Source organism: Cricetulus griseus, chromosome 7 (assembly GCF_003668045.3).
Source record: "Cricetulus griseus strain 17A/GY chromosome 7, alternate assembly CriGri-PICRH-1.0, whole genome shotgun sequence".
Classification (NCBI taxonomy): Eukaryota; Metazoa; Chordata; class Mammalia; order Rodentia; family Cricetidae; genus Cricetulus; species Cricetulus griseus.
Genome location: NC_048600.1, coordinates 47604811 through 47623374, shown reverse-complemented (window position 1 = coordinate 47623374; position 18564 = coordinate 47604811). Strand labels below are relative to the sequence as shown.

Sequence of the window (18564 nt, the reverse complement as noted above, 5' to 3'; positions counted from 1 at the left end):
GTATATTTCCACGGACTATCTCACAGCTGCCTTGTCTTTCATTCTATGATGCTTGATGATGGGACTCAGGGCCTCACATGTGCTTGGCAACTAATATTACTTCTGAGCTACAGCTGTAGCCTCTGCAGCCAAAACCAGGGACTGATTCCCGGGAATAACTGCAAGAAATATCAGTAACAACACAAAGAATTGACAACCGAGGAAAAAGACCATCACTGATAACAGCAGGAGTGCAAGTTAAACCACCTTCCTTATACAGATAGAGAAGAACACTAAATTAATCCAAGGCCAGATGAAACAAAAACAGGCAGCTGCAAAAAAGAATCATGAAGGATGCTTGGAAATGAACACTGTAATTGTTGAATGAGAATAAGAAACATACTGAACAGCTGAAGAGCAAATTGATGAACTAAGAAACTGGCAGGATGTCCTAAGGATGTGCCGCTCATATTCCAGTGGTTGATATGTCATCTTAGATTGCTCATGGTATCTACCATCTGTAGGTAGGTAGGAAGTAAGAAGTCATATTGTATTATTTTTTAGGGAAAATGACAAGCCAAAAAGTACATGTTCCACAGAGGTATAATTTTTGCTTTTTCTTTCTTTTTTTTTTCCTTTTTTTTTTTTTGAGACAGGGTTTCTCTGGGTAGCCCTTGCTGTCCCAAAACTCACAGAGATCCACCTGCTTCTGCCTCCCAAGTGTTGGGAGGATTAAAGATGTGTACCACCAATATCTGGTGTAATCTCATCTTTTTCAATGCTCTCAAAATCACAGATATGATCCTAGGAACATGAGGAGTGACTGGATTATAGATATCATAGAGATGAGCAGACTTAATCTCTGCCTCCTGAAGTGGGGTAGGAAGCATCTGGCCAAGGTTTACTCATGACAGAGCAGAAGTAGGGGTGCCAGTGGCCAGACCCCTTGGTTCTGTCAGGAGGCTTCTTCGAAGAGCTTCGAAGAGGCTTCTTATCCAGAGCTTTGATGCTATCCTGTTACCTGCAGGCTTTCTCGAGTGCATGGGAAACATTTTTCATCCCTAAGCTTGTGAAGATAAAAGATGAACACGAGAAGACAAAGGACTTTCTATGGCTATCCAGGGATACAGAGCACACATGCAGAGAATGGGAGGGAAAGATGAGAGATGGGAAGCAGGAGGTGATAGGAAAAGGAACATAGGACCAGGAGATGGCTCAGTGGATGAAAGCACTGCTATGTAACACTAATGACCCAAGTTTGATCCCTGGTCCCATGGTGGCTCAGGTCTGTATTCCCAGCCTCAGTACTCCTATGGCAATAAGGAAGGTGGAGACAGGGGTTTCTGCAAGGGCATTGGAACTGGAGGGTGGTGATGGTTACACAACTCTGAATAAAAGAAACCACTGATTTTTCCACTCAAGTTGGCAAACAGTTTGGTATGTGATTATGAAGATATAGTCATACCTTAATAAAGCCATTAACATTGTTTCCCCTCCACCATAGCAGGAGGTAAAAAGAGAGAAGGCAATGCCAACAATGAAGAATGACAGCATGTGTGCTCACCTCGACCTTCAGGCCGGCCTGGAAGCTGATGCCATCTGGGATGGTGGTCTGGAACTCTGCAATGGTGTAATACTCTTCTTCCACCTGGGGTGGGATGGGAGGCTTCGGCAGGTTGAGGCCTCGAGGCTGACAGGGTTACACACAGGGCTGACTGAGTCATGGTGGAATGAAGGGACTAGGGTATACAACATCACCACTGACAGGGTGCTGGGAAGCCTAACTAGCTTCTGAGGGGCAAAACAAAGGGGATTTGACTGTCACCTCCTAGTTGAGGTTTCACTTGCCCTTCAACTTTACAGTAACAGGAGCAGCATGGGATATCCCAGAATATCATGAGAATTTGGGAAAACACGAAAGTGTCTGAATGTAAGAGGCAATGAGGCTATGGGAAGACCACAGGTCTTTGGATCAGACCCATGTGGACCATGTCAAGCCTCCTCTTCATCTCCTATAGAATGGGCACCCTAACACTACTGGCCTGGGATACTTGCTACCAAGTGAAGCACCTAGCACATTTAGGGTGCTAGCCAAGTACCCAAAAAGTGGCAGACATTTTCCGAAGGCCCTTTTCCAAATTTCTTTGTGATCAACAGTGTTTTACAGTTTGAATATTTATATACATAGTGAGACATCCTGGGGATAGGATCCAAGTTTGCACACAAAATACATTTGCGCTTCATGCATACTTAGCCTGAGTGTAACATTTTCCAATATTTTTTAACGTGCCTGTGTTTTGACTGAGGTCAGGTATGGAATTTTCATTCCACTTTTGGTGTCATGATGGTGCTTAAAGTGTCAAGATTTTCAAGGATTTTATGTTTTTGGATTAAGGATGCTCAATGTTAAAGAGGTACCTATTAGGCAGGACACGGTGGTGCACATTTTTGATCCCAGCACTCAGGAGGCAGAGGCAGGCAGATCTCTGTGTGTTTGAGGCTAGCCTGGTCTACAGAGGGAGTTCCAGGCTAACCAGGGCTGTAAAGTGAGACTCTGCCTATAAATAAGTAAGTAAATGAATGAGTAAATAAATGGACATAGAGAGTTAAAAATGGATCAGAGCACCAGATGTCACCATAGACAAACCTGTGCCTCTAAGCTTGGGCCTGCTTCACATAGGTGGCTTCATGAAAAAGGAGAACTGCTTGGAAAGTACTGGAATATGTGAGGTCTGGAGGGTAAGCCAGACAGGCCCCAGGCCAAGGAGGTGGGGCCCTAAGGCAAGTGTGCACTTACAATGGTCATGTCCCGGCGAGGAGGGGGTCTCTGCCTCATCTTTGGTGATCCTACGGGGAAACAAGATGTCACTCACATGCAGAGTTCCACAGACAGATTCCCAGATGTGGGAGCCAGGGGGCGGTCTCCTCCCTCCCCAGAAGCCACATGTTTGTGTTTCTGTGAGCCTTTGTGAGAACAGCCTGACTATGCTCTCCTTAAGCTAGGCCCAGGTGCCTCCATCAACATGGCCTTCCCTGGATCTTTTCTACCTGGGAACAACAGATGAATGACACTGGCCCTCAAGTAAAGGGAGACTGTCCACACAGGGTGTAAAGCATGTGTTCAGAGCTATACAGGGCTGGGTCCGGACTCATCCCAGCATAGCACAAAATTACTGTTTGACTCTTCAGCCCTAGGTCATTTCCTGTGGAGTAGCTTAAAGCATACCTCTCCCTGGCAGCTGGGGTAACATGAAATACCAACTTCCATATCTACTGTTTCTAGACTTCTTTGCAGCTTGGTGTTGCCATGTGTGACTAAGTCCAGTACAGTATGAGGGAAGGTGGAACATTTGAGTTGTTTCACTCCTCCTTGCCTTTCTCTGGCTGGAGAGTGATGGACCACATTGAATAATGAGGGCAACACGAAACAGATGCAGGAGACCAACTGCATGGAAATATCATCTCAGCTGTAGGCACAAAACTGCTCTGTTGTGTAGAATGGAAATGAGTTTCTAGATCAAATGAGCCACTGTTTTGGCATCTGAAAATCCTAACAAAGTCATGCTACTTCAGATTTTCATTCGGTCCCCTAGCATTAGCAGGCTATGCTCTTGACCATGAGAGTCCAGAATCACAGAGCCCTGCCATGGCCTGCAGCACCCATGAAGCTCTTTGTACTTAAGATGGTGCAGAGAACATGGAACTCAGCTCAGTGCCCTCATCTCTGTGAGGAAATAGAGTTCTTTCTTCACAGATTCTTGCTACCTTCAGGACCAGCACAGGATGCTGGGCACTGTGTTGAGGCCACAGTTCCAAGTACAATGCAGACAACTATGATAAACCCTGTTCTCAGGTGTGTGGGGAATACTAATAGTAAAATACATATAGAGAGGCTTTGAAGAGCAAGATGGGTGAAGCACTGTGGTGGAAGCAAAACCAACACGGCTCACATATGAGGCCATGGAGAAGACTGAGGGGTATGGGCCTTGGGATCAACCCCCAGTCCCACTGTTACCAGGTGAACGACCTCTCATCACTTATTTTTTTGTCTCATCACCTATTTTTCTGATTTTTATCTGTAAAACAAAAGCAGTCCCTCAAAGGTTGTCAGAGGAGCCAGTGAGCTAATTAGGAGACTCCTGACACTAGGAGCTTGATGTCATGACACAGTGGGACAATCTAGGGAAGGGACAGTACACTGCTCAGATTCTGTAGCCTCCTGGTCCAATGGCCTAGGCGAGTTACCCAAGGTCCCCCAGTTTTTATTTTAGCCTGCAGGATATCAACAGATAGCAAGCTGTTGCAAGGAAGAAGGGTGACATGGAAGGTGTTCTAAGTCAGATAGACCTCAGCTATCTGGAACAAGGGTGGGTATCACTCACTCTGTTTAACATCACCATCTGGCACCAGACGACCTTCAAACCGGCCATCCCTCTGGTTGTTGAGCAGCTCCTTCTCCCTGCCCAGAGCATTCTGATGCCGAGAAACACCATCCAGGTCAAGGGCCCCTGAATGGGCAGATGAGCTGGGGCCCAGCTTTGGGGGCAAGGGCTCCCCACTGCTTTTCTTTAGGTAGGAAGCAGGGGCCCAGCCCTCTTTGCCCTGGAACCTGGGAGGAAGGTAAAGGATTCTGGTTAGGTTGTTTTTCAGGGTATTGATGTGTGGGGCTGGGGAAGCCATGCATCTATATGTCAGGTTCAGGATGGTGGGAGTTGTGGTTTGAAAGAAAATAGCCCCCAAAGGGAGTGGCACTATTAGGAGTTATGCCCTTGTTAGAGGAAGTGTACCACTATGGAGGCAGGCTTTGAGGTCTTATATATGCTCAAGCTATGCCCAGTGAGACAGACCACTTTCTACAAGACGTTAAGAACTGTCAGCTTCCTTCATGTCTGTCTGCATACTGCCATGCCCCACCATCATGATAATGGATTAAACCTCTGAACTGTAAGCTAGCCCAATTAAATGTTTTCCTTTAAAAGAGTTGCTGTAGTCATGGTGTCTCTTCAGAGCAATAGAAACCCTAACTGAGACAATGGCACAGTGAACTCGTAAGTGTTGTGGGTCAGAACATGCAATTCACTGCCCTTGGATGATGCCTAAGCCTTCACACTAGCCTTCTAGGCCTTCCCCATTTGGTCTCCACCTGCCTCTCTCAATAGCCACATAATCCTTCCACTTGCAGTCTTCCAAATGCAGCCTGCTTGTCACTTCCCCACATTGCTGTTTTGGTGGGCCTCTACCTGGCAAGCTCCCTGCTCCCTCCTGGTGGCACCTGCTCCTCTTCCCAGGCTTTAGTGACTGTCATTAAGTCTTGTTCTGATCCCTAAATGAGGCCCAGTCTCCACAATAACCCTCTGTCTTCTTCACACTCTGTAATGTCCAGCACCTGCAAAATGCACTTGGTTGTGGCTTTCCTGTCTCCTAGTTAGAATATGAGCCCCTGGGTACAAGCATCTGGGTATCAGTGAACTCAATAAAGAAATGAAAGGCCAAGGGGACAAGGGGACAAGTCACCAATATCAAATCACATCATGGGCAAACAGCAGTAAAGCTCTGCATCAGAGTGTCCCCTACAGTACCACTGTGATGGTGACAATAGTGAGAGCCAGCACTCTTGGCACCTACTCTGTCAGTCCTGCCCTAATCATGTCACAGCTATTAGTGGGTTTGAGCACAGCCAATCTTGGCAGGAGGGACTGCAGGACTGGCCCCCAACCCCCACTTCTCAGCAAAGCTTCTTAAGCACTGACGTGACCCCACCAATGGAAAATTCCACACTTGACTTCATGTGACGGATCACAGTCAAAATGCAGCTGTATTAGACTTGCATGAACTCATCTTCCAGCTGTGCTTATACAGTGTATATGCAACACAGCGAATCTTGGGTTTACCCGTGGCCCTCCTCATCCCCAAGGCATCACATTACACATATGCCACATTCCCAAAAGATGAAAACATCCCAGATCCCAAAAACTTCTGTTCCCATGCATTTCAGATAAAGGATTTTCAACCAGAATTGGGTTCTGCCTTAAAGACAAGAAGCCGGAGACCCATTGGTGTTAAACACCGCACTCAAGTTTACAAGCAATTCTGTAGCAGGAAATGACTCAGCCCTCTTAATTTGTTCTTTGTGGCCTTTTACAAGCAGCTTCAGCCTGTGGTTCAAAGCCTCACACTGACAGGACAGGGCTCTGTGTCAGTTGACACAACATACTTAGATTTGAATGATGTAGTTCCTTGTTGGTTGTCACTGAACTGAGGAATGACAGGGACTCTGACATACCAGCTCATTGTCCCTAAAAAGGATATCAGTGAGGACAATGATTGTTGATTCTCACATGGCAGAACTTGGGTTTCATAATAACAAGTCGGGTCAGTTTGGACCAGATATACTGGAGCAAGCCCACACCAGATCACTAGAGCTCACAGCACAGATTTCTTCTGAACTCCACATTTAGTGGCATCACATTGGTGGCTTGAGTGTGGCCACAGGACAAGTATTTACACCATGGAAATCAGCCAACCCCACTGAGAGCTACTAATATCTCTCCAAACAGGTGCTCACACCTGTAGGGAAAGAGGAATAGACCCAGCTGACTAGTCATGATTGCAGCAGAGAAGAATCTCATTAAAAATCACTTAAAGAAGCTGGGCAGTGCTGCACACTTTTAATGCCAGCACTGGGGAAGCAGAGGCAGGTAGATCTCTGTGAGTATGAGGCCAGCCTGGGCTACATAGTGAGTTCCAGGACAGTTAGGGCTATGTAGAAGCCCCATATCAAAAAACAAACGAACAAAACCCTCAACAAAACAACTAAAAAACAAAATAAACCTGCTTTAAAAACAAAATGGCAAAACGGCTTGGGTTTCAGTGAAAAACAGGTCATTTGTAACTGGAGGCAAATTTACAAGGAGATAGAAATCTGTACAATTACACATTTGTCAAACTTAAAAAGTCCTCTAAGAGGGAGCAAGTCTTGCTTTAAGTAAAAAAAAGCTAGCTGAAAACACAACACAGTGCACATCCTCAGGCCATCATTTGGGACACAGACACAAGCTCAGGCGGCACACATGGGAGAGTGAGCAGGCTCTGGGGACACTTCCCAGCTTTGGATGACACTTTACCTCAGCCTGACAACTGCTTCCTGAACTCCAGAGCTGTGAGTTCCAGGGTATGTTACTCTGCAGCATGGTGCTGTGACAGTTACATGTTATTTAATGATTGAGCAATTTCTGAGAAATGCTTTACTAGGTGACTTGTACCCTGGGCAAACACCATAGTATGCTTACACAGACAGAGCGGCCCACTACACACCCAGGCTATGGTGTAAGATATAAAATAGTGTTCTCTCTGAGGCTTGGGGATCTCAGAGGCCTTGCCTATTAGGACTTTACAGGAAACATATGGTCAGGGAGGGAGGCAAACTCTCATTAAGATAAGTCCTTTCATGGCTGAGGCAGAAATGTCACCTGTCTGCAGTTTCTCACAGACCTCTGTGAAACTGGAGCCCGTCAGAGACCCAGGGCCCACTGAACCACAGGGGAGGCATAGGCAGATACCTGATCTTCCACCAGCCTTCCAGGTTCTTCTGGATGACCTCCACCACAGCCCCTCGCTCTAGGTTCATTTCGTCCTGGTCACGAGCTGTGTATGGATAGATGACTGTATACTTCTCCTCTGTGGGGACACAGGGTGATGGGGTGAGAAAGAGACCAGAGGAGTCTAGGATGCTGGCTGGGAACTTGAATCACACAGAGGGAAATTCTCTGAGGTTTCTGGCTCCCCAGGCTCCTGCAGAGCTCTAGAGGTCCCAGTCCCTCTGATGGCCTCGGCATCGCACAACTGCCCTTGTTTCCTTCCAATCTGTGCCTCAAGGTCATGGTCCATGACTTCATGCAACATTCTGACACACAGCATCCTCATCTCCACGCTCAGGTTAATCCCCCATTTCAGGAATTACCTTCTAACTAACTCTACTTTTATTACTGTTTCAAGTCTGTTTCCTCTGGGAAGAGTATGAGCTCCATGAAGGCAGGGTCTGGTCTATTTCAGTCATGTCTTTGTCTCCAGCACTGGAAGATGCCTGGAAAAGCTGGCAATTGTTTCATGAATGAGCCTCTGGTTAGGGAGGGAGCATGTTCTGAACCCTGCCCCCTACAGGGTTTGGGGTGCTCCTTGCTCACACGGTGAATTAAGGCCTTGGGCTCCTGCTAGTTCTTGCTGGTGGAGACCAAAAGTTCAGAGATAAGCTGAAATTGCCACCAAGGAGGGGACAGAGAGCACTTCTCATTTCCTAGATGGTGACTAGACTACACTTTTTATTGGCCATGTACAGCCCTGATTCAACCGTGCTTAAACCTGCATGGCTAGGTTGCTTCCCCCACCCCACTCTCCTCACAAGCCACAGCGCTATCCTACAAGCCCACCCCCCCCCAGAGCCATCTCCCACTGCATTTTTACCACAGCAGCCCAGAGATCCTGCTCTTTGGCAGACCCTGGGCAGGATGCTAGGGAGAATAAGGGACCAGTTCCCATCTCCAGTGTCTGCTCTGGCTCCTGACACAGAAAAACACAGACACATGTCCCAGGGGGAGCCCAGGAGAGAGAAGAGAGGACTGTTTCTTAGATTATATTCCAGTCCTTAGGTGAGTGGCCTAGTGTTCACACTTCTTGGGGAAACACTTGAGGCATCCATTGCCAGCCAGCTGCTGAAGAGGAGGTGAGAAGCACTCAGGCATTTATTTATTTATTGAAATGGCCTGCTGACCCACTCTGAGGGGGCTGTGCTGACTCGTGGCACACATCTTGTGTTTAGCATGGTCAGCTAGTTCTCCTTGTGCTGAATCAGCAGGTACCAGGCTGGGGTAGGAGGGAGGAAGGAAGAAAGGATCCTGTTGGCCAAGCACGGTGGTTTTGTGTAGTTCAGATGGGAGGGGGCACTACTTGGGTTCTCATCTGTGTGCATTCAAACCCATGAGCCCTGGGTCCCCTCAGGCTCCAGCTGGGCGGGTTCTGAAGCTGTGGGATGCTAGAGATGCTCAGTGACTCGACTGAGCTCAGGGGCTGCACAAGCAATGCCTGCCCTGTTGCTTGTGGCTCGTCCATGTGCTGTAGGGGTGGCTGAGACCCTGCCTCCTGGAGGAGGATGAATGTGCACCTGACCTTAGCTGAATCACAGTACTCTAAGGCCTGGCTGCTGTGATTGGTTCAAGGATGATACACAGTGGGAGGACCAGGGGAACCAGTCCTAGTGCTTGTGTTGAAGGAGAAGCTGATGTTTTTGGTGACTGTCCCTGATAGGTGCCTGGGATTGGTGTCATGAGAGATAGAGCTGTGTCAATGAAACAGAATAGGGCAGAGGTGGTGAGGGTACAACCATCTTTGCTTGAAACTAGTTCTAGCCTGGCTTTTCAGTGAACCCCCTCCCCGCTTTTAAAGTTAGAGTCTCATTATACAGATCAAGTTGTCCTCAAACTCATGATTGTCTTGTCCCAGCCTTCAAGTTTGAACCACTCAACACCAACCTGGATTTTCGCTTAACCTGGTTGATGTGGCCTCCTCCTGTGACTGAAACAAGTCTGACAAAAGTAATGGGGCTGCCCAGTCACCCTCATAGAAGACCCACGCACCTGTTAAACTGGCACACTTACCCCAGGCCCACTCCTCCCCATCCTGCATGCTTGCACACACAAGATGACAAGACCATGTTTTTCACATGCAGCAGACACAGGCAATCCCAGAGCAGGGAGCTCATGCAGATAGATGCAAGGACCTGGCTCCAAGCACCAAATGCAGAGAAATCTCCAAGGGTAGGCACCTTGACGCCAGCTGATGGCATACAAGTCCCCCAGAGTGCAGCGGCGACCCGTGGACCGGGGCAGAGAGCAGTACCTCCAGGAGACTGGCCGGGCAGCGTGTTGGAGGGAGGGTAGAAGGTAGAGTTAAGAGACACTCACTCCCAGAGGCTGTAGGCCTGTGAGCACCTAGCAATGTTCCCTAGGAGAGATCTTCCTGAGTCTATTCCCAACTCCAGGTGTCCCAGAGAGGAGGTGCCTGGGGAATGAGCTTCAACTTGAGTGAAGGGGTGTCCAGCAGACATACTGAGAAACTAAGAAACTGTCATGGTAGAAGGGAATGCCTAAACCTGTAGGAAGATGGGCTCCTGTCCACTACCTGTGTGGCCCTGGACAAAAATCAGCCTTTCTGACCATGGCTCCTCATCTGTGAAATGGAGCTAACAGCAAATTTCTCCTCAGGCATGTTCCTGAGCCTGGGACAGGGGTGAGGGAGGTTGCCCTGAGTAAGTAGCCTATAAAACACATCACAGACTGTGTAAGGAGACACAGGCTACCAGCAATGTAGCCCCTCCCTTTAATCTGAGCCCATCCTGTGATAGCCTGTGGTAGCCTGGCCTCCAGCTCCTGGAGGGCCACTGAAGCAGAGCTAACAAACTCTGCAGAAGGTTACAGTAGTACAACTAAATGCAAAGCCACATGCAATCTTTGGGTGTGTAAACTTTTGGGTTTCTAGAACCTCCTTCTCTTTACCCCCTTTTCTGACATACTTGATTTGTCTCTGTGTTTCCTCAGAGATAATCCACTGAAACCCAACAACACTCACCCCCCAGGTAGGATGGGGACACATGTTGCAACATTCCCATGTTCAACAGAGAAGGCTGGGGCTTAGAGAGGTGTCTCTCTCCCAAAGTTGCTCACTCCCAAGGTAAGATTCACACTCAGGTCTGTCAGACTTCCAGACACTCGTGTGCCACTGAAGGCACTGAGGGCCTCTCTGCTTTGGGAAGTTCTCGGGGAGAGGAAGCATTGGGCCTTGGCATTTCTGGACCACATACAACATCTACCATGAGGTGTCCCCAGGAAAAGGAAGTGTGTGGGAGACAGAAGGGGACACCTAAACCAACGGAAAAATCAGGCATGTTTAAACAGACAGGGTCAAACATCTTGCAAATGGGCAAGTATAACTTGATACTGTGGCCACCACAGCAATGTTAGAGAGGAGTGGTAGGATGTCAGCAGCAGTCAGGCTGGGGGTTACATAAAGAGACAAGGGCCTAGCTTTGACACGGCTTACCTAGGGTAGTTCCCACAAACCCATAAGGAAGCATGGGCTAACTCTACAGTTCTAATCCCAGTCTGCACACAGACTCTGGACCCTGAGCTAGAGAGATATCAATCCCAGAGCAGAGGCTGCCAAGAAGGGTGAGCAGGAAGCTTTTTCCTACCTTCCTCAGGTTGGAGGGAAAACTCATCTTGCACACCATCCTGGCCCTCGAGGCAGGTCGCAGGGACCCAGCCTTGCTCTTCAGCAGTGCTGACAAACCACCAACCTGTAAGAAGAATGCAAGGTTCTGTCAGCTGGACAAAACGAGGGTGAAATAATCCAGCCACCCTTCAGCACATACGGGGACTGTTCTGGAGGTGCCCTGAGGGCAGCAGATCCTCGCATACAGCAGTCCCTCATATGAAAGTAAGGACACACCTCGGACTCTCCCACACCCCTGCAGTCCTCATATAAAGGTATAGGACACACCTAGGACCCTCTCACACCCTTGCAGTCCCTCATATAAAGGTATAGGACACATTTAGGACCCTTCCACATCCCGAAGGAGACTTCTGCCCAAAGGATGTCAAAGCTGTGAACAGTTAGGTTGTACATCTAGGGGTCAGGGTAGGGAAAAGCTCTGGACATGTTCAGCACAATCACATTTTTTCCCTTGATTATTTTCTATCCACAACTGGTTGAATGCAAAGATGCAGAATCCATAGGTCTAGAAGCTGACTGTATATTATGCCACTCAACAGTTAATGTTCAAGTTAGGAAAAACAAAACAAAACAAAACAAAAACAAACTAGTTCATTGGGTAGAATATAACTGCCAATAGTAGCTACTAATTGCTAAAAAACAAGCTAACAAGAAACTTGTTTCTGAGCCTGGGACAGGGGTGAGGGAGGTTGCCCTGAGTAAGATGCCTATAAAACATTTGCCATTTGTAGGGTGTGCAATGGACTGCTCACTGTACTTGCATGATTTTGTATAACCTTAATATTATCATCCTCATTGCACAGTGAAGAAACTGAGACACAAGGAGGCTAACAGATGTGACCGTGTTCATCTAGGGTGTGGCAGAGCTGTAGTCTGTGTTTGATCCTAAAGGCACAGGCCTCAAAAGGTACTTGGCACATGCCAAGAGGAATCTGGATGCAGGTCTGACTGCACGACAGGCTTTGCACTCACACCACGTGCTCTCTGAGGAAGGGCTGTTGCAGGCCCAATGGCCTCTACCTAAAGATGCCGTCTTCTAATCCCTCAGTATCTGTTTTTTACATTGTGTTTAACAACCATGAAATAAAAAAAATACCCTTAAAAAATCTCCATGTATCTTGAATACACAGACCCTTAATATTACTCCCTAAACCAGTGGTTCTCAGCCTTCCTAATGCTGTGACCCTTTAATACAGTTCCTCATGTTGTGGTGACTTGCAACTATAAAATTACCTCATTGATACTTCATAACTGTAATTTCACTACGGTTATGAATTGTAATATACATATCTGATTGCAGGACATCTGATATGTGATCCCAAAGGGGTCATGACTCATAGGTTGAGAACCTCGGCTTTGAACAAACAGTCAATGTAGTACCTACATTACATGAAGCATAATGCCACCTAAAGACGATGTATAGTGTTTGGAGGTTGCACACAGGTCAAAAGCAACCCCCCTGCCTGTTTATACAAGGGATTGGAGCATTATCATTTGCTCAATATATCTTTCTCTCTCATATCCTTCTTAGCATCCCATCCTGGGGGGCCTAGGGAATGGGCACTCCTTTCTTTGTGTTCCTTGGTATCTATCTCCTTGCCATACAACCTGCATACATCTTTTGGGAACTAGAAAACCACAGAGTTAGGAACAGTGGAACTCCAAGCTCTAAAGCTTGCAGAGACTTGGGGACAAATGATGAGTCACTTGGAGTCTGGTTCATCCAGCTACAGCACAAGGATTATTGTGAAATGATGTGTATTTTTCAATTTCCATCCATGGGTCACTATTCCTGTAGCTTTTGGCTAGAATACTATTGGGGCTCTGTAGGCCTCAGAAGATTGGGACACACACTCTCTCTAGCCTTTTACTGCCTGCCCCTTGTATCTGCTTTTTCTGCCCAATGCAGGCATGGAAGTGAGGATTTCCCTCCCCCAAGGGAAGTCATAAAAGCTAAAAATATGCTTTAATCTTTTTCACCTTGGAGCTCCTGGCTATAAAGAAATTAAATGATCTGACCTACTTTGATAATAGATTATAAAATCCCATTTTGGAAGAGTTCCTACCCTATACCCTGGAATACAACACAGAGGCCAACAACAGTCTGGATGAGCAGCCTGGCTGGCTTCCCCAGTATCTATTAGCATTTGATCTGACCCCTTTTATTCCATCACAGGTCAACACAGCTGCCAATTGTGCCTCTTCAGTGAGATCTCTGAGAACCTGAGGGGTTTGGAGAGCTTGCTGAGCACAGAAGTTCCTGGAGGGTAGCACCCATAGAGGGTGTGTAAGTGAAGTGTCTCTTCCACCACTTGCCCGTGCATCTCTTCAGCTATATCTTTTTGAGCATCTTTGACAATGACCCTGTAAGCATGTTTCTCTTGGTCTTAAAAGCCACTTAATGGAGATAGAGGGGGGCTGTGTGCACCACGCTTGACAGCCAGCTGTAGGAAATGCAAGCAGAACAACTGGGTTTGTACTGGCTAAGGCAGTGAGGGATGGCCTGAGCCTATGGGATTCAGTGCTAGGTGGGCAGGATCAGAACAGTACCGGATTAAAGGACCTTAAGGTGTTCACTGAAGAAGTGAGTGCCACTCACTCGTATCTTTTATAGTCACAGATGTGACCTTGGAAGAGTTAGAGTATGGGGCACTGAGATGGTGTTGGAGCAGTCATCAGAGTCATCAAAGTCTTAGAGCTGTGAGTCCAAGATGCTAGCTCTCTGGGGTTCTTTTCTTTTAAGTTCAACAGAGCAAACCAGAGTCTACACCGAGGAGGCCTGATGGAGGGCCAGAAACCCCTCATTGTAATGGGAACCTCCGAGACTTAGGTCATCAAAGATGATAATGACTTCTAGATTGTATGATTTGGAGGTTTGATTGGCTAACACCAGCCTCATGACTAATGGTGACAAGGCCTAGAGGATGCCCGAAACATCATCTTCCTGTATTCTTGGAAGCAGGGACTATTCCTAGATTGCACAGTAGGGTGTGATTGGCTAACACAGGTCTCGTGATTAACGTGAGTAATGGTAACTTGAAGGATGCTGGAAACATAGTCCTTCCACAGTTACGTGGACTTAACTGGCCATCAGACTATCATAGAGCTTGGCCCCTCACAACATGAACCCAGTTGGGGAAGAGGCTGCTCACTCCCTTTTTCTGCATGGTGTGATGGCTGCTATGCAGCTAAGGGGGCGGGGGGGGCAGGGAAGGAAGCATGCATTTCTGGAGCACATGCTGTGTGCCAAGTTCCGGTTGAGACACTCTCTACAGTATATCATTTACTCTTTTAACGGTTCTCGTGACAGTTTTCTGTGTTTTGTGGATGACAAAATTGGTGGCCAAAGGCATGCAGTGACCTGGACTGATGTGCAGTGTAGCGTCCAGGTGGAATATAGGCCCCTTGTCTCAATCACCCTACCACTGGATGTGACCAGTGGTTCTGAGAGATAGGTAGATGCCCATCTTCTCTGAACAGTTTCTTCTATTCCTTTTTGAGATACAGTCTCTCTATGTAGCCCAAGATAACCTAGAACTTGAGGTTCTCTCATCTCCACAAGTGCTGGAATTACAGGAGTGTGCCACCTCTCAGGTCTGCAGCCTTCTAGAGGACTCCCAAGGGAAATCAACAACAACAAAAAATTCTCAATGAAGCACTCGACTCTGTCTATAAGTACTTGAAAACCAGAAGGAATGTTTATGGTGCTGAGTGTCAGAACAATGATAACATTGGACCCAACAGGCTGCTGAGGCAGTAGCTATGAGCCCCCAGTGGCTCTGGGGAGCCAAGCTAGGTTGGTTTGCTTATTTGCTTTGGAATTTCCACATGCTCTGTTTTGTGGGGCTTGGCGATGGTCCAGGGTGCATGTGAGGGGGGTGGTCCAGGGAGGTCCTTACCTGACTCATTCTTCTCAATGATGTCCACCACTTGGCCCACACTGAGGCTGATCTCCGAGCTCTCCTGCTTCTGATAGTCTGCCACCACCACATACTGCTCCAAGACCATGGGGTCCACCGAGGTCAGGTCACTCCCTGTGAACAGCAAATGCCATCAGATATCCCATTAGCTCCTGCCCATGCACGAGGAGCAGGAACTGGCGGAAAGGTTGGGTAGGGGGCTTTCTAAGGAGAGAAATCTTTGTTACAGGATTTGTCTTGTGCCCACCTCTCCATCCTTGCATCCTCTCATCCACTTACTTACTCAGCCACCAAAGTTTACCAAGAGCACTGGGGGTCCAAGTAAGTGACATGTGGCACATACCCAGAAACTGGCTGCTTAGGGGAGGGGGGATGCAGGAGGATGGTTTTAAATGTTAATGTCATCATCCTGGCAGTCTTCATCCACCCAACTTCATCCTAAATTCCTCACCTATGAACCACATATTCTGTTGGGGACCACAGGGACAAAAATGGACGAAATGGATGACTACCGGTCTGAAGTAATAGGGGAGATAGACACGTGGATACGTGGAAAGTATACATTTACACATACATATGTATACACACACACACACACACACACACACACACACACACACACAATCAAATCATATGAGTATCAGCCTGGAAACATCCAGCAGGGCAGGACAGAGAATGAACAGGAAAGACAAGGCTGTACCAAGTGAGTGGTCAGTAAGGCTTCTAAAGGAGCAACAGAATTCGGAGACTCATGAAGGAAGGTTTCCTGGGAGCTGGGGAGGACTGGAGCAGGTGGAGTTTTCCATGATGCGGAAGCCTAGGAACCTTCAGGAACAGGCTGAGGCTGGGAGGCAGAGTTCTGCCAGAAGGAAGGCATGGCACTGAGAGAAGAGTACGAGGAAAGCACTGCTCCAAGGTCAAGGACTTGGTAAGTTTGGATTTGTAAATCCTGAGGAGTGGGTTAAGAGTTTTATGAAGGGGGAGCTGGAAGGATGGCTCATCAGTTAAGATCACTGGCTGTTCTTCCAGAGGTCCTGAGTTCAATCCCCAGTAACCACATGGTGGCTCACAGCCATCTAAAGTGGGATCTGATGTCCTCTTCTGGCATAAAGTCATAGTGCATATAGAGCACTCATATACATAAAGTAAATAAATCTTTAAAAAACAGTTCTATGAAGGGAATGGCAAAATTTACAGCCAGACAAGTGACTCTGACATTGGCTGTCAATGCAGAGACAGGCAGAGGCTGGCAAGGGAGAAAGCACTCCAGACTGAGGGTACGAAGTTGTTAGGTAAGAGGTAATAGTGGCATTGGAGCTGGGCAGTGGTCCCAGAAGAGAAACATGTGGGGCGTGCTTCCAGGCTGGCAGCTTCCCTGGTGAGCAGTGTGTGTGTGTCACCCTGAAGCTGTGCAGCCCTGCTGCCCACCAAGACAGATAGGTATGCATGCAAAAACATAACACAGAAGACTTAAAAGGAACATCTCAGTTCAGAGATGTCAAAGGGAAGAGGCTGACATGGCATGTGGGGGGCAGGTCTGCTTCTTGGCTCTGTGAGCAGGTTTTGAACACTGACACTTTCCTACTGTGGGGATGGAAGGAAGGCATCTGGGCAGGGACCACCCTAACCACCGGTACCTGAGTAGAGAGAGCATGAGGGGAAGGGAGAGAAGGGATGTAGGATGGTGATGACAAAGAAGACTGGATGGGAGGAAGCCTGGAAAAGAATGCCTCTTGTGGGCTGTGGACCATCGAAAGCCTTTCCAGTATCGTCATCGTGCCTTGGATGGGCACTGCCTGTTACAGGTAAGAAAGCAGGCTGAGGACAGTAAGGGAAATGTCCTTTACTACACAGCTAGCTATGGGCTCCCCATCCAGCTGTGGAAATGAATGAAGGATGATCATGAAGGACGCAATGTCTGAGATCTTCTGGCTTTCTTTCCTTGGCAGTTCTTGAGTCCACCTCAGGATCCAGCCAAGCTGTGTCCTTTCTTTGCATTTCTTAAAGGTTACTGTCACTATTCCTAGCTCTCTCTCAACTACTACCTCCTCACAGGCCAACAGTTCACCAAAGCCAGACAGCTATGTAGGCCGGGGTCTGAGACAAGGCTGCCCTGGCCCTACCGGGCCATGGCCCTGTAGAGAAGCTCCTGTCAGACTAACCTGCTGTGTTCTGCTCCTCCAGGACCCTGTGTGAGGAGCTGTGAGTCTAAGATGCTGGCTCTCTGGAGTTCTTTTCTTTTAAGTTCAACAGAGCAAACCAGAGTCTACACCGAGGAAGCCTGATGGAGGGCCAGAAACCCCTCATTGTAATGGGAACCTCCGAGACTTAGTCTCCTAACTGGCTCCCTGCTGCCAGCCCCTGGTACCACTGCTTCCCTCCTTTCCTCAAAGAGGCAACTTGTGGTAACCCCTCTGATGGCCTGGCACTGCTTCACCTACTTTTGTTTCTTCTAGTTTGCTTTTGAACTTTAAAGTCTGTATTATTATTATTATTATTATTATTATTATTATTATTATTATTTTCTTTTTTGAGACAGGGTCTCACTATGTAGTTCTGGCTTTCCTGGAACTCACTATGTAGATCATGCTGGCCTTGAACTTAGAGATCAGTCTCTGCCTCCCAAGTGCTAGGATCAAAGGTGTGAGCCACCACCACCACCCAGCTCTCCTCTATTACTTTGTTTTGCTCATGTACCTGTTTGCCTTGACATTCCCTGGGGACCTAGCACTGCCCAACACACAGTAGAAGCTTAGTTAATACTGAGTGACCGAATCAGAAAATCATGAGATAAGAAGCCATGAGCCAAGGGCAGAGTGCAGGCCTTTGGTTGCATGAGTAGAGCATTGCTGAGCATGGGTCTCAGGGCTTTGGGCATCAGGCTGCAGTTTCTTGCTGAGGCATGCTTCAGAGGCAAGAGCAAGGAACTGCTTTTCAGTACTGCCCAGGGCAAGTTATCTGCGTTTTACTCAGAACACCCCACTTATCAACACTACGGGGTGGGAGGGGGGAGAAGGAGAAGGAAGAGGAGGAGGAGGAGGGGAGGAGGAGAAGGGAGGAGAAGGAGGAGGAGAGGAGGAGGAGGAGGAGGAGGAGGAGGAGGAGGTCTGGTATCACATGATTAGGCTGGAGATTTAAACCAGGCTTCAGACCATTCAGGTGCCATGTAGGGACCCCCTACTGGTAGAGTGTGATATTGCAACTAAACCCTATTAATGCTCCCAGGAACATCTGAGGCAGATAGATTCTAGAAGTTGCCAAGGATGAAATAAAAAGAGTCCTAGGCTATATCACGTGATCCAGGAGGAATTGAGAGCAGAAGAGTTATTTTTGTCATTAATGCTAAAAGTATTCTCAAGCCACACAGTGCCTACTCTACCAG

The 18564-nt window shown here is 47.7% G+C and overlaps 1 protein-coding gene across 1 annotated transcript in view; it reads right to left on the bottom strand.

Annotated features, from left to right (window-relative positions):
- The window catches only part of Sh3pxd2b (SH3 and PX domains 2B), an 83279-nt gene that overhangs the window by 10407 nt on the left and 54308 nt on the right, over positions 1–18564 (bottom strand). The window contains exons 7-12 of the mRNA XM_027425192.1: positions 15162–15296; positions 11222–11326; positions 7539–7656; positions 4362–4588; positions 2777–2826; positions 1544–1669 (exon numbers count right to left, since the gene is read on the bottom strand). Coding sequence (XP_027280993.1) covers positions 1544–1669; positions 2777–2826; positions 4362–4588; positions 7539–7656; positions 11222–11326; positions 15162–15296 — 761 coding nt within the window. The remainder of the gene's footprint in view (positions 1–1543; positions 1670–2776; positions 2827–4361; positions 4589–7538; positions 7657–11221; positions 11327–15161; positions 15297–18564) is intronic.